The following is a 23,457-nucleotide window of genomic DNA, read 5'->3' on the forward strand; positions in this document are numbered from 1 at the left end:
GAGTGCCCGTTGGAAAACTCTCCACTGTCCGTCGCACCGCTGAGTGGATGTAAACTGTATCGCGCGGTATCCACCCGTCCAATCACTTAATCTGTAAATTGGCTGATTGCTGTATTGTGTGTCGCAGGCATTGCTGTGTGATGATTGAATGATTGTTTATCCAAGCTGTGGGTATGATGATTAAAGCGGGCTGAGCTCAGTCCCAGAGCCGGTCGGGTAATTAACAGGCTGTTCTCCATGTTAATAGCATTAGTCACCTTGGAGATAATCGCAGCCATCAAGAGCAGAGAGCTGCAGCCCCCTGTGTACCTGATAGACTCCTTAAACAAAGGATTGGCAAACATCCGGCACTCACGATGCTTTCAGGTTCTGGCCTTTTGAATTTCTACTGTATTAATAATCTAATTAATAAATAAAGGACCTTTCAAAATGTTTCTTGCTTGCTGCTGGGAATAACAAGATACCAGTGACAGAACATATAATCAGATCTTACTAGTGGCAATCAGGGCTAAAACCAAAGATGATTTTTTATTATCAATTAACCTCGTGATTATTTCCTCAAGTGTTCTTTTGACACGTTAAATGTTAGCCAGGGGACCAGACCACTCTGCACGCTCATGTTTCATTTGTTCCGCCAGATGTGTCAGGCCCTCCCTCCCAATCACACAGACTTTCCTCCATCCTGGTTTGTAACGGGCCAATCACAAGCTATCTAGTATGCGTTGCTTTTAGTAGCGACACTGGTCCAAATTTTGAAAAGTCACGAATACACGCTTCGCTGCTCTGATCGGTTGTAGGTCGCTCCAGTTGCGTCCATCCTGCGGGTCCGTCCAGATCAAACTGTCACTCTGAACTTTGAAGTGCCGAGCGAATGTGAATCAAGAATCTGTTATTGCAAAGCCTCCTTCTCACCTGAAATGTTTTCACAAACACATTTTAGTGTACTGTTGGTTTGTTGGTTCATTGTTGGTCTGTTGGGTTGTTTATTCAATCATTCTGCTCTTAGGCTTTTTGGGCTGTGCCTGTTGTTAGAAAAATTAACTAAGAGGTGTGAACCCAGCAAATGTCAAAACATTTGCTTGGTCCAGCCTCCTAAATTTAACTATATCCTGCTTTTATTTGTCATTTACGATGGTAGATCAAGACTCTTTGGGTTTTGGACTGTTCGCTGGACAAAAGAGGCAATTAGAATACGTCACTTTGGGCCCTGGGTAATTGTGATCAGCATTTTATCTTTTTTTTTTTTTTTTTTACATTTAATTCGCTAAACTATTAATTTAGTCTAAAACCACCAGCAGATTAATCAATATGAAAATGGCTAATGATTAGCTGCAATTTGTCCAACCAGCAGTCCAAAAACCAAAGAAACTCAAATTATGATAGAAGAGTAAGTAAAGCAGTGTATATTCCCACTTGAAAAGCTGAAACCAGAGAATTTGTGGATTTTTTTTGCTGAAAAAAATGACTGAAATAACAATTTGTTAAATGTTTTCAACTACAGCAACAATTAGGGATGTCGCAATTTCAATTTTAAATAGAACATTTATTGAAATGGCTTTTCAAGTTCGATCACGGAAAACAAAAGCAGGATCTGCGATTGGAAAGGATTTAGTGATCTTCAAAAATCAAGACTTGGTTGTCCAACAGGGGCATAGCCATCAGTGCTGAAAACACAAATGTTGAGTAGTAAATTCAAACCCATTTATTATATGGTATGAGCTTGTTTTTTGTGTGCGATCCTTATATGTGAATTAAATAATAGGTACATTTCCTTCTCTGCCATGTTTACTCACAAGGATTTTGCAGGCGCACTGAGTGAAGTAACATACTGTAAAATAAACATGAAGGTAACACTGAGGGAAAACTATAAAAAAATAAGTTGCTTTATAGAATTCTGCCAGAAAGAGAGGCAGGGGAAGGTAATTTTGAGGGTATGGCAGGAAATTCACTTCTTTAGTGTTTAGTCGTCAATGTGGGTCACACAAAGTTACATTTCATCTTTTATTCATATAGCTGCGAGTCTCGATGTACTTGAGAAAACAACATAACTTGGTTTGGAGCCACGAAAGTCTTTCTGATTAAGCTCCTAAGATGAATTTGAAGTGTTAAGTGAGCGCTCTAACCGCTGTTGTCAAACACGCAAATCTGCTCCGATTTCAGTCCTCGTTACTTCATGGTTCCGTGTGTGTGTCAGCCCCGAGCTAACACAGCTCTGCCAAAGATTATTTAAAACTGGGAAACTTAATGTGCTGTAAAGGCGGCCATGCTCACATCAGTTAGGATCTTTATCTTAATAATGTTTAACTTGTGTGTTATGTTACTTAAGTTTGTTTTGTGCTGGGGGGGAAACAAAGTGAAGGGTAAGGTTTCTAATGGGGGATCTAAATCACCACAATGAGCCTTAAGTTGTGAGGGAAACTCACCGGGGAAAAAGATAGATGCAGTCTTCCTCTCCCTGGTCTGATGTCATAAATTACCTGGCCATTGATCCATGGGTGTCTGGGATCCTCGGCGGACCTCCTTCTCACATTCATCAAGCCTGGAGTCTGCAGCTAAGCCTGAGTGGAAATGCCTCAGACACACTCTCCTCTCCGCAGCGTTCTCTGTTGCTTGGATACAACACAGATTCGTTTTTACGTGAAGAGCGGGTTGAACCTGGAGGACTGCATTATGCACCGAGATGTTTCGGCGTATTGGCCTGTGTCAGATTTCTGATTTTATATTGTCTGAATGCTTTTCATAGTACAGAGTGAAAGGGTTTAGACAACAGTTGCTTTCAGAACAAAACACATCTATTTTCCTCGTCTCCGTCTCGAGGCCGATAAAGCTTGAGAATGCCCGAGTAACAGTCTAGGAATGAAACACAGACGGCCAGGAGGGCATCCAGGCAGATGGTGATGATATTTATTATAGGCTTTTGTGAAAAGTAGATGCCCGTGTTTGACAGTGCAAACGGAGATGGAGGCGGTCATGCAAAGGTGAAGCCTCATTCGCACAAAGACAAAACAACAAAAACAAGAGTGGAAATCTTTTGGCGTGTTGTTTGTACCACTTCAGAGGAAAGAAGCTTTATGAATTATTCCTGGTCCACAGAGAAAAACACATATTATGGGTCAAAGGAAATAGAAAAAACAGGTCAGGTAGAATTTAGATGATAATAGTGAAAGCCTCCTTTTTTTATTTGCTTTTGTATTAAACACATCATTTCTCTTTCTTCTCTCCTTCATCTCAGTGTGTGAGGGACACACACTTTAGATTTACATGACTGAGATACATTCAGAAGTTCAACAGCTCTTTTAAACTAATGCATCAAGTAGTAATGTCTATTGTGTAAAATGAATAAAGGTCAAACCAGTTTTGAAAGGGAGCCACGTTAGAAACATCAAAAGAAATATATTTTTTTTTTTGATCAGCCTCAAAACTCTCTGGAGACGTGAATCTTTTAAGAGATAATAATGTTACAGAGCCAGCATTCACTGAAGGAAGGAGAGTAAGGAGAGGAGACAAAAAAAGGAATACGTTTTCTTTATGTCCGTCTGAAAAAGCCCTCTAGCAGCCGCAGTAATGATGACATTTGGGAGCAAAAGAGGAAAAAGGGGTTAAGTTACTGTAGTCAGCAGAGGGAGGACTTAGGGGTGGTTTGATCAGTCTACAAAACATTGGATACCGCTCTTCCTTTTTCCCTTTTCCTACAGACAGTCTTTTATCCATCATGATGAACTTCCCCTCGCCTCAAAGGTGCAATATGTAAGGACATGTGGAACTGAAGTCAACGTTTGTGAAGAAATAACAGCGTTGACATGACGTCATATAACTTAAAACCAAAAATGTCAACCTACTTGTGGCTCCAAAGGAAAATTCAGGGGATCAATTGGCTCCATGAACGTCTGTACAGAATTCACAGCCAAACCAATAGTTCGATACGGTTGGATACTTCAGTGTGGACCAAGGTGCTGGACCACCTAACAGAGCAACATTGCCATCCATATAGCCAAGCTTTGCTAAAACTCTATCTTTACACAGTATTATCGTTTAAACACATTTATAATGACATGGTCGAGATAAGAGATGATGAAATGTAAACATAACGTAAAACTTTCAGCGTTCCTGGATGACGTTTCAAAGCACTCTCAAGTGTTGAGAAACTAGCCCCTTCTCCTCCTTCTCTTCATTATCCAGCAGAACAGATTCTTTGTTCCCGGCTGTCGTGGTTTCCGCTTCACTAGAGAGAGGAAAGAGCAGTACCTTGAAGACATATCACTTCTTCTTTCTCTTGCACTCTCTCCCACACAAAAGCCTTTCTCTACCGGGGAGGGGGGTCTCCTTTTTAGTTAGCTTCAGGTTCACCGCCTCTCTATTCCTCACGAATGACCTAATATGCGTCCATGTGGCGAGCGTGTTAGCGATGGCATGTTACAGGAGTTCGGCTAATGCTTTCTTCCTCATGCCATGCGCTTTCTTATCTCAGGCCTGCCCTACACGCAATTAGAGTGCGCGCTTGTGTTTTGATGAGTAGCCAGTGTAAAGGTGAAGGTGGGCGCGATTTAATTATGTGGCCATGCTCCGCAGTCTTGGTGACTTTCTCCCTCCAGAGTCCATGCTCTGTGCTGAATTATCGTCTTTTGTAATGGAGATTAACCTCACTAAAAACCGTACTTAGCCTATTTAACTTCCATATTTTAACATGCGGCCACGTGGGCCTCGCTAACTAAGCAGTTCCGCCTCGTCTGCTGTGGGTTGTACGAGATTTAAGACTGTGGTCAATCCGTGCCTTCTTACAGGCTTTTAGGGGTAATAGGATAAGATTAACACATTTGCATACTATTTGCAATGCATTATTCATGCGGCGTTCCTCTTCTCTAATTTGCAGGAGCAGGGCCTCTCTCCTCACCGACTTTAACATCTGGGTGACCTGGAAATGGTAGAAGGGAAGAGCCCCAGCGCTCATTAATCCCATCTGGGTGTCCCCGGCACGTGCCACCTAAACATTTACAAACCTGAAGCAGACGGCGGTGCAGGGGCCTGCACTTCCAAAATATAAATGATTCCCTTTTTCATTTTAAGCTCTCGAACTCTTAGTTATATTCTACATTGGTTATTGTGTTCTCTTCTGCCAACTTGCAAGTTTGTAACTGTGGAAAGGAAACTCAGAAGAACAGTTTGCTGGTTTAAAACATTCATCAAAGCAGATATTGATTTCAAACAAGGGAATTCAACGATCACACGGTGGAAGTCTAACTCTTGAAACCCTACTTACTTTCCTTGATAGAATTGATAGAAACCGTTGCATTCCAGATATTCCTTTCAGGCTGTATCCCAGCTCCAACAACCTCCGAGGTAGCCTGGGCCATTGGCACAAGTCCGCCCTTGTCGGCGGCTTGTTGGTTGGCTGAACATGCTGGATTTGCAGCGAAGCCTGTCGGTGAGAGATATCACTCTGATTGGCTGTTTAGTTAACCAAATCAGTGCATGAGCGGTGAATCGGAAAAAGAAAAGTGAGAGGGGGAAGACCCTTGAACCTGCTGCTGTAATATCCATGATTTCACCCATTTTACCAGTTGATTCTCCCTCATTTTCACCTCCACCTCTCCACCTGTGCCACTTGAAACTTTTAATCAGACACATTCTTGATTAGGAGAGGCTATTGTGTGAAAATGACTGGCAAATGCTGCTTTATCACAATAATTTGTATATCTGCAGTCCTTAGTCTTCTTGTTTCCCTTTTTGAATGGCGAGTATGAGCTAGTTGGCCATTGGCTTTAGTCCTTGTCCCATATTCAAGAGTAGCTTTCGGGGGCGCCCCAGTGGCTCAGTTGGTAGAGCATGCGCCCTGTGTACAGAGGCTGTGTCCTCGCCGCAGTGGCCAAGGATTCAAATCCCATCCTGCGGCTCTTTAGCTGGATGTGATCCTCCTCGTTCTCATCCTGTTTCCTGTCTCTCTTCAGCTGATCTGTCCGATAAAGACATGAAAAAGTAAAAAAAATAAACATTTGGTGTGTCTAGCCCCTAAGAGACAAAACTCAGGACAAAAATGTCAACAAAGCACTTGCTTCACCGCTCTCAGCTGATCTTTAAGCTAATTGCTCTGGTGTAAGATTATAGAGGGCAACTTATGTGAGCTTTTCAACATTTCTTAAGGTTTCAGGTGTATACTTCAACATGTATATGTAATAGTATGCATGCAATGTGTACGGATGACCTTCATGACAGGCTATTCTTCTTGAAAATGACTCAAAAGAGGAGAGTTTCATCTATTGATACATGTATTACATGTGTATGTGAATGCAGACCTTTCATAGCGCTACAAGTCTGTGAAAGTAGAGTGGGATTTTCCTGCGAGCAGATGTTTTTCAGGAGTACGTTTTCATTTTCTTTGTTATTTTTGGCGGTTTAACAAATGAAAGCTTCTCACACCGAATGAGATATTACCAGCGTAGTATAATGGACATGTGCTGCGTGGTAGAGCCAAGCGTTTGGGTGAGGTTTATTTGGAGAGGTTGAGTGCTGATCACTGCCGGGCATAAATCTCTCCTTACCAGAAAGCAATCAGCACCCTGACTGCGGGCTCATTAACCAAACCTGAAGTTTACGAGAGCCATCATCGCCTCTACCTGGCATCTGGAGTTGAATGTGCGTTTGTGTACTTCTGTGTGTGTAGATTGTCGGAAACAGCCAGATATTTTTTTGTGGTCATGTGAGCTCGCTGTTGCTGCTTTTTCACCTGCTGAGAGCTCCCTTCCTGTTGTTCTGAGGCTGCGGAATGATTCAGTGCCCTAAACACAACACAGGGGGATGGTGTGTGTGTGTGTGTGTGTGTGTGTGTGTGTGTGTGTGAATGAGTATTTGGCTGCCTCACACTTCCCAGACAGGCATCAGTCTCCTCCATTGACTTCAATTCTCTGACTGGCTGTCTGAGCATCTGATCATCTGTCTGACTCACCCCAGCCTGCTGGATATAAATCCTCTCATTGGTCATGAAGAGAAGAGTCAGAGCGTTGTGCGCTTCTAACTGAAACTTGACAACAACGGGCAGCAGGAACAAACATTAATTGCTCTTCCTGCTAATTATTTCTCCTCTTCAAAAAGCACCTGTAGAGGCGTTATGTTTCTCCCGGGACTGAGTGAATGACGGGGAAATTGACAAAATGATGCCCTCTTGTTTTGATGATTTAGTACATTTTATTAAATTAAAACTTAACAGCTTATTTCCCAAGACGACGGAAGTATTATGTCCAACGTGGGAAATAAGACGAGCCGGAGCCAAGTGCACAATGTGCATCTGCAACTTTATCTAGAAGCCACGCCTTGGTACTCCGAGATCGTGTTTGGACTCGAGTTTTGTTTTGTTTCACCAGATTTCTTCACGTCTGTGATTGTCAGTCAGTAGCGGGGTTAGACAAAGCAGGAACACATCAGGAATCAGTAAGACGGCTCATTGGGTTTTCACTAACTGCTCTCCTTTGTTACTCAACCTGGTGGTTTCTCTTTGTTTGCACCGCGTGCCATTTTCTGTTTATCATATTAAATAGAGCTGCAACTGTTTTGCTGTTCAGTTAATTGTTTCAGTTATGTTTTCAAAGCAAAATAATCAAACATTTGCTGGTTTCAGCTCCTTGAATGTGGGGATTATATATATGAGTTTATGCAGAGTCTCTGGGTTTTTGACTGTTGGTTGGACAAAAGATGCCACTTTGGGATCTGTGAAACTGTGAAAAGCATTTTTTTTAATTATTTTTTAACATATTATTTATACTAAATGATTCAATAAGTCGTTTAAATGACCAGCAAATAAATCAGTAATCAACAGGGGTCTCACAATTTCAATTTTAAAGTAGTGGGAGAAATGATTTAAACCTTTTGATTTGCTTGAGAAGAGGGTTTATGCCCTCTGGGCGAGTTGGAGAAACTTGTTTCAAACTGAAGTTTGTAACAAACAGAATTTCTATCTTTTGATGTTTACCACTGACGGCTTGTATTTTTTGTTGAACCCTGGAATCTTTATTTCTGATGAATATTATTTGAACTTGGCGAACAAAAACAAAAACCCACCAGGATGAAGTCAAGCTGTTGTTTTAAAATACCTCTATCTTCTTTTTGGCCTTTTCATGACTTTATTCATAGGACAGTTTATAGAGATGACAGGAAATGGGGATGAGAGAGAGGGGGATGACACACAGTAAAGGGCCCTGGGCTGCTGCAACAAGGACAGAGCCTCTGTACATGGGACGCACGCTCTACCAACTGAGCTACTGGAGTGCCCAAAAATACCTCTATCTTTTCAAAGACGAATATAAAAATGAAATTGATAGCTGTCAGGGCAAAAAGTCTATGCGTAACAAAAGCATGGCTGTAAGTGCTGAGAGTGCTTTTTTAATACAAGATTGAATCAAATTGTGATCTTGAAATTGAAAGTCAAATTGAATCATGGGCTTGGAGAATCATGACAAACCCTAAAATGATTATAATCGTTAGTTGTAGCTGTTATATTCAACACATATCTTGAGTTATAGCACATATTGTGCTTTTGAACCAGTGTGGTTCAAACTAAAACTGTGGTCCCAGATGCCATCATTGATCTCTGTGTACAGCATGTCACTATGCCTTCGCATGAACGACCGACTTTTAAGTGATTGAGGAAACGTCTTCTGATCAGTTCTGGCACTTTTGTAAACGGCTCCTCTAGTTCCCCAGCCTTACCTGCACCTTCCTGCTGCTTTTGGTTGGGTTGTTTTTCTCTTTTGGCTTTCCCCTCCTCAACCCCCCCTCCCTGACACCAAAGGGCTTCAGTTTTGCCAAAACAACCCACCGTTCCCTCTTCCTCCCATCATCCATATCCCACACACCTTTCCTGCATCCCATTCCTTCAATTTGCTGTTGTTCAGGTTTTACGAGGAAGCTCTAATTTGTACCTCCGCAGATATGAGCATGTGGGATGTGTGTGCAGATAAGGGCCACCCTCCCCAAGGATCAATGCATTATTCTCTGTGTGATGTAGCGTAGCGATATGGTAGAGGGGCTTGTCAGGGATGTGACGGGTCTTTGTTACCTGACTCTTTCCTCTTTGCTGCTCCCCTCCCTCCTGCTTCCTCCCCTCTCTGCACTCTCTCCTCCTCCCCGCCTTCCTCCCAACAAGTCTGCCTCTTTCAAGAGTTGTTTGCTCTTGACTGAGAAGTCAAAATCAGAGCTGTCGCTCCAGTGGAGCACAAGAGCCACCTTGTAAAGAGTCTGCCGCTGTACTACAGCTGAGACCACCTACAGGAAGTCTTTCTTCTCTTCACTATTCTCACATCTCCTTCCCTTTTCCTCATTCACTCTTCATCTCTTCTTGACCTTCTCTTTAATATTTTTGAAAAATGAAACCACATTCAGTACACATATATCCAGCGACGGTCGGATCTGATGAATACTTCACTTGCTGCAGTGACTGAAAGCCTTGAGGAGCATCATTTTAGCAGCTAGTCAAAGCACTGAATGAGCCACAAGTAGTGGGGTTGACACAACGGTAGCCTCAAATGGAGACACTTGAGTGCTCACATGTTGTTTCTGATCCATTTATGAAGATTTCTTTTTACTAGGGCTGGGTGATATGGCCTTAAAATAATGTTTAAAAACTTTAAGGCTATATAGCTTACATGATATGTAAAATATTTTGCTCTTCTCTAACTACAGTATACATACAGCTGTTCTTCATAATAACCTCATTACTTCCATGTGTTCCTGGATAAGCAGGATTTTGCCTCTATTGCAACAATGAAGTTAAAAAGACCATAGACTTGATGACGTGATGATCTGCAGGGATCCTGTGCGTGTCTGCTCATCTCTGAGGTCTACATGCATAAAAAAAATCCACAAACAGCAGTGACACAGCAGTGATTTCTATCCAGATTCGCTCGCAGCATGCAGAGAAAACCTTACAGATGCTGAAGTGATTGCTGCCGCTCATAACCTGCACATGGAGTTGAATTGGGCTCTGTTTGAACAGCCCAGTTCGTTGACATGGGCACCGTAGTAGGGGTCATAATATAAAAGAGGAATATTGATAAATAGGCGTCTTAAATAAAGGTTTGAAAGACAGGAATATGGATCAGCGTCGGGCAGCGGGAGTTTAATGTAAAAATGTGTCCGGTTCCCATGGTTTCCTTCCTGAGGTTTTAAAAGGATGAAATCGATGAGTTCTGATGTGACCATTATTTGAAAGGCAAGAGAATAAAATAGGGAATAAAAGAATACACAGATAGAATTGTGCAGGATATTAAAATAAGTGCTTAAAAGATGAAATTGAATCAAAGCATACAAAAATATATATAATAACCTCTTAATGGGTTAGTATTAAAAAAGTGCTAAAAAGTGCTTATGGTATATTTAAAAAGTATTAAAGTAAACATTAATAAAATTAATATATACACACAAACACACACACAAAGAAGGGGCGGGGGGTTTTACTGAGTAATTTTTATAAATAAGGAGAAACATTAGGGTTGGTAAAATTGGATGTGTAATGTCACAGCATACAAAAGAGTAAAATGTAAAACTCTGGTTTGGAGACTGTTCCTCTTTTTCTCATACAAATGAGGAGGAACAGTCAGAAAACGGCATCATGTTTCGGTCATGCAGCCTTTTAAAGCCAAGAAAAGACCAAACATGGTCTCATGTCACCTTAACACTAAAATATCGATATATTGCTCAGCACTACTTAATACAAAACACTTAACAGTCTGCATTTCCACCTCTGTTCGGCAATTTGTTCTTGCATGACACAGGTGAGGAAGAAGATTGTTTTGCAGCCTTAAGAGAGTCTCAGGCGGCAGGTGCTACAGCAATAGCTTAAAGGGAACAAACACCTGCATGCTGTCTTCGCTCGCAGTCAGCTTTTATTGCACTGTTTTAGTTGTACAACCATATGTGGGAGTTAGTTTCTTTTTGTTGCTTGAAACAGCAATCGCAGGATTCTGGAGTAATGAAATAGATTAAAACCAGTACTGCAATAACGATCCAATCTGCAGGCCCGAAAATGGAAAGTTAAATTTGCAGTAGTTACTGAATTAAATCAGATGAACCATTTGTGGATGACAGAAAAGATGAAACTGTACCAGCCAGTGTTTACTTTGTTATTAAAACTGTTGTTTTAAGTACACGCGTGTGCAAGAGTTCTAGCAGAACTGTAGCCGGTTTATTACAGTTCATGTTTCTGAGAGAGTGTGCAAGATGCACTCACAACACTGTGAAGCAATGGAGGAATATCTACGCCTGGCCTTGAATGTGTTGCAGACCACAGTGAGGTAATTCCAGATGGATCGTGCTGAGGCCAGCCTCAGCCTTAGGAGATGACCGCAGCCTGTTTATTCCCAGGTGCACTCGCGCTCTCCACTCCACAAGAAATGGTGCATTTTTCATCAAGATCATAGCAATTCTCCTTACCCCTACCCCGGCTCGCTTATCGCCAAACATACATTAGAATGTCAGACACATCTCTCCCCTCCTGATCCATATCTGCGGAGCCTCTCTCTCTCTCTCTCTCTCTCGTCTCCAAACCACTCCAGCAAATGTTACCATTTCATATCTGGGCTGGGAAAATAAGCTTTTCTCTCCCCACTGCACGTGAGGATCTGCAGACATGATAACCTTCGCCGCTGAACTGCAAATGTCACTTCGGCTAGCCAACCAATCGCATTTCTTTTCACTGGCCAGTGCGGCTCTGTTATGGGGTTCACACCCATGACACTGGGACTGAGACAGATGTGCACACATGAATGAGAATGAGTCAGCAGGGCTCTCAGGTGTGGCCAGGAGAGGCCGACTGAAATGCCACAAAATACCAGGAAACCGTATCAGATGAGACTGTGCTTTGTATCTGAAAACTGACTGGAGAGGTAACAATGAGTTGATTTGTGCTGTGTTTTTTTCCGCGCGTGAAAGCTAATTAGGACCCCGGGCTGATGTGGGTGATGCCTCACATGGTCCATTCATTGTAGCAACAGGAAACGGTGTTGCTCATCAAGCTGACATCAGGTTTAAATGAGAGCATTGTGCACTTTTCAATGCTTCTGCAGCATATAACTGCACCTGAAAACCCACTGGTTCTGCCTCGATGGCGTGCTAACATTAACCAAATGTGAATTGTGACTTGAAATGCTGCTGGTTGCTTTACTAGTTTCACGCAACAGCCCTTAAAAGGTTGACGTGTGTTCGCAATTGGCAATCAAGCGTTTTGTTCCACATAAGCTCTCTCACTCACATCTCTCTCAGTGTACATTGCGCTGCCATGGCCACCAGTTCATATCTGTCACGCACAGAGAAATGAAAGGGCATATCTGAGCAGCATCTGGATTTACATGCTAGGTAATGTGTTCTTCACACACACAGAGAGATGGGAGATGGGGAGGCAGTTATGCTTATCATTAATATTTCAGTACTCCTGTGCAGTTATTGGTCTGTTCTCCAGGCCTTGAGGTTTATCTGCGTGATGGCATATTTTAGGGACTGGGACCATCAATATTCGTGACCAGAGAGTTATTTATTATGCAGTTTTTTAATGAGTATTCTTGGCTGCTGCAGTGTCCCTGTGATCTCCACCATTCCCCGTATTTGCCATCAGTCCCAGTTATGCTTTATCTGCGTATACTAAGATACTAATCTGCAAGAAGCTAATATCGGGCAGTTTATTGGCTTGGCCATTTTATCTAACCTACACTACAGATTAGATATATGTGTTTGAGGCTTTGTAGATTGCAAATATGAGGGATTTGCTGCACAAAACAGTTAAATAAAGATTACAGAAGAGAATGCTTCCATGAGATGTAAATCCCACTCATCAGAAGAGGGGCAAACAGACAGTAAAGAACCATCTTTAACTTGAGTGGCACTCAGTAGAGCTTATGCCTCCAAGATTAGTCTTGTTCTCAAGAACGCTTTTTAAAGGTCTTGTCTCAGTCTCAGACAAAGACGACTCCCGAATTAATTTCAAGACCAGTCAAGACCACTACTGCAGGGATATCACTGTGTTGTTTGATACGCACTGTACTTAATGATGGTTTCTATAGGAAGACAAGAGTAGACCAGAGAAACTGAAGCGTGTGTGTGTGTGTGTGTGTGTGTGTGTGTGTTAGATCGATGGTAAAACATGGAAAAGGACTGTTGAATAATGATGGTTAAGTGGATTTTAGCTCATATGTGGTTGTATTTGTTTGCTCATAGAAAAAAAGCTAAATTCCCACACAAAAGATTCACCTCAATGGCTTTTGCTTATTTTATTAAGACATGTCTCATGGTACACATGCACAAATATACCATATATGGCAATAAAAGAGGTAAATGGAGAAGAATTTGCATTAGTCTTCTGTGGGTTCCTATGGTTTGCAGGTGGCAAGTGTGTCATGAGTGTGGGGCTCACACTGGTCTGGTCTTGACTCATTCTTGTCCTGCCTTGATCTTGGTCTTAACTTGGTATTAACATCTCAGTCTTGGTCAGGTCTTGGCCTCGATACTCTCTGGTAGGAGAAAGACATTTCCATGGGACGTATGTCAGATTCGAGACCTGCGACCTTTTAGTGCGAGGCCGGTGTCTCAGTCCAACAGGCCACCTTTTAGCTCTTTGCCGGTGGGCTCGTCTGTGCTCTGATGTCAGGAGACAGGCTCCTCCATGGCTCTCGTTATCTGGATCAGAGAGGCAGCCCATCAGCATCAGGAGCAGCAATCAGCCTGCTTACCTTCTGGTGCTGAATAATCACACATACACCAGGAGAGCCTGCCAATCATTGACCAGGAAATTAAATATCCACAAAATTGCTGCTGCATTGATAGTGGATATTAAACAGACTGCTGGAACATGTTTCTGAGGGCAATTATTCATCCTGTAATCATACTGTTACAACACCAGTTTGAAGCCAATATGTTTTTCTTTTCGCTGTCACTGGAATTGTGAATGCGAGGTTCAATTTTAGCATGCATTCATGTTTTTTTCCAACTTCCCTCTGTCCTTCTGTTGTAGTTCCTGTGTTTGAAGAACATCCGGACATTCCTCAAGGTGTGCCATGACAAGTTCGGCCTGCGCAACAGCGAGCTGTTTGACCCTTTTGACCTCTTCGATGTCAGGGACTTCGGCAAGGTGAGTTAAAATTTACACATATGGATGGATGATCTACTTCTCCGCTTCCAAAAAAGCTCTGTACTTGAACTGACACTGTGATCAGCTCAAAGAATGGTGCTGCCCAGAGGCTATAATTCTAACTACGGCGGGCGCCATGAGACATGATGCTGCTTGTATCACTGATAATATCATTTACAGCAGGAGCTCTGTCCTTCTGTTGTCAGATGGAAACCTGTGATATGGTGGATGGAATTTTTACGATTAGATGAGCTGATGTACTGCCGTTTTTGACTCTTACCAGTGAAATGCATGGTTATTAAACCAAACATTTCTTAATTTTAAATAAGACATAATGCTCTTGGCTATGTGTGCTGATCAGCTTTTGCCCTCACTACCTTGTAAGAAGCTTGTGTGTGTGCTGGAAGAGTGCCAGTGTAAGTGCATTGTGCATCACCATCATGCCCATGTGATTTGGGTTTAAAGGTAGTTCAAAGTCAAATCTGTCAGTTATATTAAAGTTAATACAGAGCTCGGGGCTTACAGTGAGCATTTGGTGTAACACTTCAGGGTCAGCAATCTCATCTCATGTCACTGATGCACCAGAGTTGAACTGCGTTTTCCAACAGTCTGCTGTTGGAACACAGTGTGGATGTGCATGTGTTGGCTCAGCAGTAAAGGTGGCTGACTCACTCGCACATCATACTAGCTTTATTGAGGTTTTTTATAGGATATTCGAGTGGATTTTTGTGTTTATTAAACGGGTCGTCAGCAGGCCACTGCCTGCAAGGTCCTTTTTATCCCTTCATCCCGGGGGAGGTTAGGGACATGGAGTTTGAGTGGGTGCTCTTGGAGCACAGACATCCAGAAGGAGAAAGCTGCTCTTTGGGATTGAGAGGTGGTTCAGGATATGATCCAGGTGTCTTACTTTAGTGATGGTTTGGCCATGTATCCAACCCAGAAGTCCTCCCGAGACTTCTGGGTTGATAGAATTTGAAGTGTGTGGTTATCAGCAGATATGAAATTAATGTAGGTAGTTTATATGATAACAAAATAGATAAATTGCTTGCATCAGATTATAACATTGTTTCCTCTCATGAGACCGACAATGAAAGAAGAAAGCAAATGGGTGATAAAGGTGGGGGAGGATTGGCTGGCAAGCCATGATCGGCATCCTCTGTTGGCCTCACCACCTGAAAATGAATTGTTTCTCTGTACTTCCTAATCCCTTGCCTGTGTGTGTGTGTGTGTGTGTGTCTGTAATTGTGTGTGGCTATAGAGGAAGGTGGGGTGGGGGATGTAGCGTCTTTCTAGGCTACTAGGCTGTTAAAACAAGCACCAGGCATAGTATGAAGTCATTAAATTGATGATGACAGCCTATGCTATTGTGCTAGGGCTGCTGCGGTGGGAATGTTAATACTGGAGCTTTCCAGCTGATTGAAGGAACATGTAGAATTTGCACTCCAGCGGTGGGGATTACTCTGCAGAGGTGAGATCTGAATAAACTGTATTACATCTCGCTGTGATCGATTACAGAGGATGCATTTGCGGAAAGTTATCCGCTCATTTATCCAACATATCTAATTCAACATATCCACTCTCCCTGCTTTGCGCTGAAAAGAGGAGCAAAGAAAGATGGAGAAGGAAAAGATGAGAGAAGAAAAAGGAGACGAGGACTCATTTGGCAGTTTGCAGATAAACCGCAAGACGATGTCTGAGAGTCAATGAGCTCGCAGTGAACGGTATTAAAATCCAACAGCAGTCAGAATCAATCACATAGGCCCTCCATATGTCAATTTGGAAATTGCTTTTGTATGGTCTCAGCAGTGGCGGGCTTGTCTCGTCATTGATTTTCCATTAAGGCCAAACATCACATTATAATATATTGAATTGAGTAGATCCCTAATAATGTGGCATACATTTAAATAGTGAGAATGCCTCATAAACGGAAGATAAAAGGGGGCAGTTTTATTCCTGCAGTTAGTCTTCATAGTTCTTTTCTTTTGCGGCTCATCACTGGATGTGCTCTTTCCCCTTTTGTTGCCTTGACACAAAAGTTTCTTTGTGCGCACATCCAATAGCAAACAAAGGGAAGTCTGACTTCCATCACATATATCATAGTAGAGTATCATTCATCTCTTCTTTCCATATCATTCTTTTATTATTCCTTTGTTTTCATCTTTCTTAGAGAAAAAAAAAAGGAAACACTTGGCAAAAGGGTTTAGACAATTATGATTTGTTGAAAAGTGAACCAGCTTTGGTGCTTGTGCACATTTGGATGAACGGATGCGCCCTTACAGACCAAGAGCTATCTAAAAAACCCTCACAGTACTTATAGTACATACAGATCAGAATTGTGTTTCTTTGAATCACTTCTGAAATAAATCAACACATCCTCATGCCATCACAGAGCTTTCCAGTGATTCCAAAAGTATGACCATTGGACAACACCAGCGACAGCCATTGTGAAACAGTCACAGTTTGGGTACGTCACGGTCCTAATAATAATCATGTGGTTAATGTGAAACAGGTGTAGTCTGGTTAGGTTCAGACACCAAAACTACTTGGGTTAGGTTAAGGGAAAGATCATGGTACCGTCGGTATTTGACGACCTGGGAATGACACTCAACAGTCAACTATCTTTCTCTGAAATCGCTTCCCTACCTTTAAGAATGTGAATTAATTTGCATTTCATACTAGAGGGACAATTTCATAAATCTAGCACATTTATTATTCAACATAGTACCCTCCCTCATTTAAACACTTAGTCAAGCACTCTTGGATCATACAGGTGCCTTCTTGGTGGAAGTCGACATCTTGGACCTGCAGAAAGTTGTCTACATCAGCAATAACATCATCGTCACTTCTAAAGTAACGATCACTGAGCTCCTTCTTCGTCCTGGGAAAGAGGTAGTAGTCTGAAGGTGCCAAATCAAGTGAATAAGGTGGATGTCGGATGAGTTCACATCTGCAGTACTGGAGCCATCGGCACTGTGGACTTTTTAATGACTAGAAATACCACAAAAGCTTTTAACGTCAAACTTTTTGCATAATAGTCCCTCACAGATGAACTGCACCTTCATTAACAAGAGCTGTATAACTCGTCTCCTTATACCTTAGCCCATGAACTTTTCAACCACCCCTCATATATTCTGTTGAATGACAGTGGAGGATTTCCATAAAGCTCTCTAAGTCTTGAGCTTTACTGCTGACCATTTAAATTAGGAAGAGTGCTGCAGTCTTACAGTAGACGTCAGTCACATTGGATGTCAGTTGTGTGATTGGTCCCTCCAAAGAGACGTCCGCTGACAGTTTTTGCTTGAGTGCATCTTAAGGTTCCCTTCCCCTGTGTTGTGATTGGAATACCAAATTTCATAGACAGTGTTGTCACAACGGCAGTTTAAACAATATAAAAATAAAATACCACACAGCATTCATATGTAATATGTGTGCGTTATATCCAATCTGTCCTGATTGTCAGGTGTATGAACACCCCAATATAAGCCAGTGTTGTTCAAAGAAATACAATGACATGGAGAAAGAAAGGATGGAAATCTCAGTATGTCCCTGGTGGCACAGAGAGCCTAAACTATATATTTTTAATCTCCTCTAGAAGACTGGAATTAAAACAGAGGACATTGGGGAGAGTGGGTTTTGATGGCTGCTGCATCTATAAACATTAATCAGCCCCTATCCACCTTTCACACCTCCAGTGTGGCTGCCGGGGGCCCTAGAGTTCCTGTCCCCTGGCCTCTGAACGCCATCTCTCACTCTAATGATGCCTTTTCCTGGGTCACATGCAAATGCAGTGTAGGGCCAAGTGGGCCCAACGCTGCAAAAAGAAGTAATTGCCCCTTCAAAACCTTCCCCTACCCGTTTCCAGTGGGGCTAGTATTGAAACAGATGGCGCACACACCCTGCTCGATGCCCTCTGCTGATTTTTATTTTCATTACTTAACACATTTCAACCAGGAATACCCTCGACCACACGCAACATAAGCTAGGGCTCTCTTGAGAATGCAGTGGGAAAAAGTAGCTGTATGGTTTCATCACACTTCCCTACTTCGCACCCAAACCCATCCCCCCTCATTAGAAATTCATTATGACATCATTAAACCAATGAAATACAGCTTATTACAGTAGACCCGAGAGGACGCTTTTATTTAAACACCTCCCTCTATCCGAACCCAGCCGCCTCGTTTCGCCTTCTCCCAACCAGTTTTAATTAGCCACAAAAGGAACATTGCTGTCATTTAAATGAACATGGCAATCAGTTTATTTGGCTGTTGCCATGATTAGCATAATTAGCCTGCACCTGTTAACCATCGATCAACAGTTTGGTAATTTTCCGTCTGTGACTGGAGAGCAGTGAAGGAAGGAAGCTTTCTGACAGATTTGCCGTCTTCATTAAAGAGAATAGCGTCATTTGTTTGAAATGCAGATAGTGTGGCACGCATCCATTTCTGTCTCATCTAAACAGCCTTGGAGTCATGAGTGACTGACTCATGAAGTGTTAGAGCCCATCCAAGTAATGCTCATCCACATGAAAGAACAATGTCAAGGTGAATGCATGTTATTTTGTGCTGCGTTTGAGTGGAATTTGAATTGAATTTCAATCCGAGCTCATCATTTACTGAACATGAAGCAGCAATCATTTGGGAGGTGGTTCGGTTGACATCAGCAACCTCACACTGATGATTTGAAGATGAATGACGATGAATTGAAGTGTCTGTTTTTGCTTTAGCCACCATAAGTAGCTGACTGCATGTTCTCTGAATGGAATCAGATATTTTATTGTTGAGATATCGTAGAAATGTGGCCTGAATCTCATCCTATAATCAGTTTACTTAATATTGAGTACACAAAACACACAGAACAGACGGAGGAAACACACCAGTCCCCTGATTTAATTTGGACTCACTGCTCCCTTTTCAGCTCCTTTTCTCTCCCTCTCACTTCCCCCATCCATCTCTTCCCCTTCCCTCACTGTCCTCCTCTCCCCACTCATTCATCTCACACCCACTCTGAGCGCGAGTATGTTGTGATAAGACTAAGCCAGCGGCAAGCGAGCCACCATTGTGTCAGGACGGCGTGATTGCCATTGGTCGGCAGTGTTTGATTACCCTCTCTGCTGCTCTGAATCCCGTGCACACTGAACTCTGCTCCTTTCATTTCCTTCCTGTGCTCCGTGGCTAAAAATAGCTAGTTGCTTAGCATCCACACCCAGTGTTACTAACATCTGGAACGTGCCTCAGCCACCGTTGGCCCGCTTGGCCGAGTGCTATTTACTGAAGTAGGTTTTTAACCTCAGTGACAAGCCCTCAGGCTGGCCCTGTGCTCATTCTTTCAAATCATGTGAACATTTTCAATCATGCAAAGTAACATTTAACCTTAGAAATCTGTGTTGGAATTAAAGGGTTACGGCTCAGTTACTTAACAATGTAGTAAAGCTTGCTTTTTAGGATATGTTTGGCTTCTGAGAAATACAATCAAATTGGCATTTTAATGGCCAAATGAAGTGTCATGTGCTAGGACACATTTCAGAACAACTAAAAATGCATCGATGGTGTAAAATTTGAATAAAAAACAAAAAATTCCATTGACTTTGTCGCTTCTCGTGTTTCTCTTGTTTCTCTTCTCTCTCTTCGCCTATCTTTCTAATATGATTTGTGTTTTTGGACTACAATTTCCATCTTTGGACTAAAACTAGAAGAGTAATGTTGCCTCGAAGTCATGGAGTTTGTTGCGGGCTACGCCTGAGGTCTGTTTTGATTTGTAGCGCAAGGTTGTTCACATTTTAGCAAAACTGCACCGTCGATTGTCAAGCTGCATTAGCTATTGGCGCTTCCTCTTTCATCTGTAACCATGGATATGACGTCTACAATAAACTTGGGTCCATTTTCAGTCTCATTTTCATTCTCTCATTTAGATGTTTGTTAGGGGTCTTAAGTTATGGTTAGAAAGGGTTAAGGTTGAATAATTAGTTTCTTCCTGTTCTACAAGACAAATCATACAAGGTTACTGAACATGTCCATTCACTGTGGGGGTTTACATTAATTGTATGTTGGTATTGGTATTGATTCACGCAGTGCTTTTTGTAATGAAAAAGAATGGCTGTTGAAAAGGTAGTGATTCATGCCTGTCAGGCTTATGCTGGAGAGACTGCAGTATGTTATAGAAGGAGGTGTAGGGGTCAAGCAGTCAGGGTCACACACTCAGGTCAGTGCGTCCTCTTCCATAAGTGACCACGTCCTCAGCAGCAGTCCTTTACTGTCCAGACCAAAGTGCATTTTGAGAGCTATCATTCTCATAGTAAGCATAGTAAATCATGTTCCATATTCTTTATCATCCCTGGTGGTGGAAAGTTACTGAAGTACTATACCTATTTACAACCTTTGTGAATGGCTATACTAGGATTCCTCATGTGGTGGTAAAGACCATTTTTGCTCAAAGATATTTTATATTTTTATCAACATCTTTCAGAGAAAATAGTAGTTCTGGCCACACACCACCACTAAACGATCCCATGGACTGCTACATTTAGTACTGCACTTTTCATACACTACATTTTTTTATACATATTGTATGAGCGTTGTCAAAGGTAGCCTGAGAACAAGAATTTCATTGCCAAGGACTGCATCTATGTGATTGTTGTGCGCATGACAAAAGAATAATCTTGAACCATTCGACACACTTCCTACTTTTTTTGCAGAGATTTTTCATACAAAACATACGATCAGTTCATAGAACAGGATACATTGTAGATGCAATAATTTAATGTGGAAACTTTACTTACATTGTGATACTGCTTCTGTTACTCACAATTATCTGAATACCTCCACTACCGCCTATTCTCCAACACCATACTCCGTGATCCAAGATCACACCCAGTGCTCCCCTTAGAGAGAATTTATCTCCATAAGCTTCTCTGAAAACACATCCTCCTGCCTCAGCAGACAGTTTTGTGGCTATCTCTTCTATCCCTGTGCCCTCTTACTTCACGCCCTGTCCATCAGGACCCCCCAACTGCAAGTTTTTACATAAAGCTTCCAAGACATAATCAATAATTCATTCCAAATGCCACGGTGCTGATGATAATTCTCCTGACATGAATTATAAATGGGAACTTCCTCTCCCTTCCTGTGTTCAGACCCCCTTCCCTCTCTCCCTTCCATGCTCTACTCCCACGACCTCATTATTCCTGCAGCTCGTTACCGTGATACCCACAGAAACAGGTGGTTGCTGAGCAATAGGCTGTGTTACGACCTGTGTCCGTGCTCGGCTCAGCGATGCTGACTGTTGGAAGGCGTCCAGTTAGGTTGCTAGGTGTCTGAGTTCACACTTGCAGTAACAATAGAGACAAGGTGTGTTTGATTTATGATGGCGTCTACTCTTATTCACCTCAAACTGTCCCCAGTGTTGTCTGGTTTGCGTGTGGAATGAGCAAAAGCTTGAGTTCAAGATGACCCGAAATGTCACATTTGAATGAAATCTTAGTGCCATCTGGATTCCCTCCAGCTGTTCCTCACCCACCTGCTCTGTAGTTAGGCTTTGCTGTTGCACATGAATTCCTCAATTTAAAGTAACACATTTCTGTCGGGAAGGAGAAAACAATTGGAGACGTTTTCTTGCAAGTAGGAATTCCGTAACCCATAAATTTGACTTACGATCTCACAATTGCAAGATCTTCACAAAATAAAGAGATCTGCTCGTTTGAGTCTCTCAGCCTGAGGAAAGAAGCTGCTCCGTAGTCTGGTGGTACAGCAGTGGATACTTCTGTATCGCTTGCCAGACGCAGCAGGATGAACAGACTGATGCTGGCCTGGGTGTTGTCTTTTAGTATCCTTTGGGTTCTGAGCATGAACCTCACCGCGCAGATATCACTGATGTTCGGGAGATGGATGCTGATGATGTTCTGGGCGTTTTTAATCACCCGCTGTAGAGCCTTCCTGTCCTGGCTTGTGCATAAACGATGCCATTTGGAAGATGCAATCATCCATTGCCAGTGGCTGACAGTCTCTGAGCCATCGTAACATTGTGACTTGTAGACATCACCCGACCCTGTTTCTGAACTTTCTTTACCAGGGATTTACCGGATGTGACATGTTCTCTGTGATGCTGTCGTACCTGTCATGTGCCATAATCATGTTGTAGTTTTATTGTTAATATGAGATGCTAGGTCATAGATTTACAAGAGAATGTCCTGGTTGATATTAACCTGTTTCTGTTCTTGGCTCTATTAAAGCAGCACCTTCCAAAATCAGTGGAGACATTTTCACTCACAATAAGCACTCTGTCTTTATTTCTTTTTTTGCCCTTCCACTTTATTTTGGTACTGTTTTCCCTCTGACAGCACTGCACAACGGGGCCATTTAAATCCACCAGAGGAGAGAGAAGAAAAGTGGATTGCTGTATAAAAATCGTTTATTGAACTTTGAAAGCCCGGTGCAGTTTGAATCCTATTGTGGAAATAATTGGCCTCTTTTGTTTTGAGTGTCAGTGAATGTTACTATGTGCTGCTAGACAAACTGATAGACAGAGACAATGTGATTTGGCCCAAAATCCGTGCTCAGCCTGCCTCTTTGAAGTTTTGCAGCTCTCTGTTTGGCTGTGCCGAGTACCCAAAAGGCTGCCGAGGTGTGATCACAGCCCTCTCTCGCCTTTTGGATTGTGAGTCAGCGGTCACTGGAGGGCGTGTCCCTGTTGTAAGGGTGGTGCCTTTGGAGCGCTGCAGGACTAAAGTGGGTGGGGGTAAAGAGGAAGAGCCCCCACAGAGTAGGAGTCTCTGAATTCCTTGCAGCGGGTGTGAGCTCTCATTATTTCTCCTCCCCTGATTCCTCCCTCCAAGGCCCCACAGGCACGGCTGTGATGGACAGGTACATTCTCCGAGGAATCACTGGCATGAAAAAAGAAAAATTTCAACCAAAGAGGGAGCCTATCCTCAATCATCTTTTTATTGCACAGGGATTACTCTCATATGGAGCTGAAAGGCAAACCCACTTGGCTCATAAATCATACTTATCGTGCACAGATTTGAATGTGCATTTCAGCGTACACTTTGGGTTATGCAATGATGATGCTATTTGCCCTCAAATTGGAGATAATTTCCCTGTAAACAGTGGCGGGAGATGTTATTTTGGGAGACAGTTGGCACACATAGCGCAGAATGTCAAGGTAGCTTTGCAGGATCATCAGAATAAGCTGCTTTTCAAAAACCATGATTAAATCATGAGAGTAACCAAATGGCAGACTGCGTCATGTAAAAGGAATCCGCTGGGTTTGTTGACAACAGGGATTCACTCCAAAAAATATCCCGAAACAAACAGATTGCACAGGATGCTCTCTGGATTTATTCAGGCTATTGTCTTTGTATT

At 42.4% G+C, this 23,457-nt stretch overlaps 1 protein-coding gene across 13 annotated transcripts in view; it reads left to right on the forward strand.

Annotated features, from left to right (window-relative positions):
* The window catches only part of vav2 (vav 2 guanine nucleotide exchange factor), a 250,336-nt gene that overhangs the window by 49,943 nt on the left and 176,936 nt on the right, over positions 1-23,457 (forward strand). For all 13 annotated transcript variants that reach the window (XM_084382591.1, XM_084382597.1, XM_084382602.1 and 10 more), the window contains exon 2: positions 13,988-14,104. In XM_084382591.1, coding sequence (XP_084238717.1) covers positions 13,988-14,104 — 117 coding nt within the window. The remainder of the gene's footprint in view (positions 1-13,987; positions 14,105-23,457) is intronic.

Source organism: Pagrus pagrus (assembly GCF_965226575.1).
Source record: "Pagrus pagrus genome assembly, chromosome: 19".
Lineage (NCBI taxonomy): Eukaryota > Metazoa > Chordata > Actinopteri > Spariformes > Sparidae > Pagrus > Pagrus pagrus.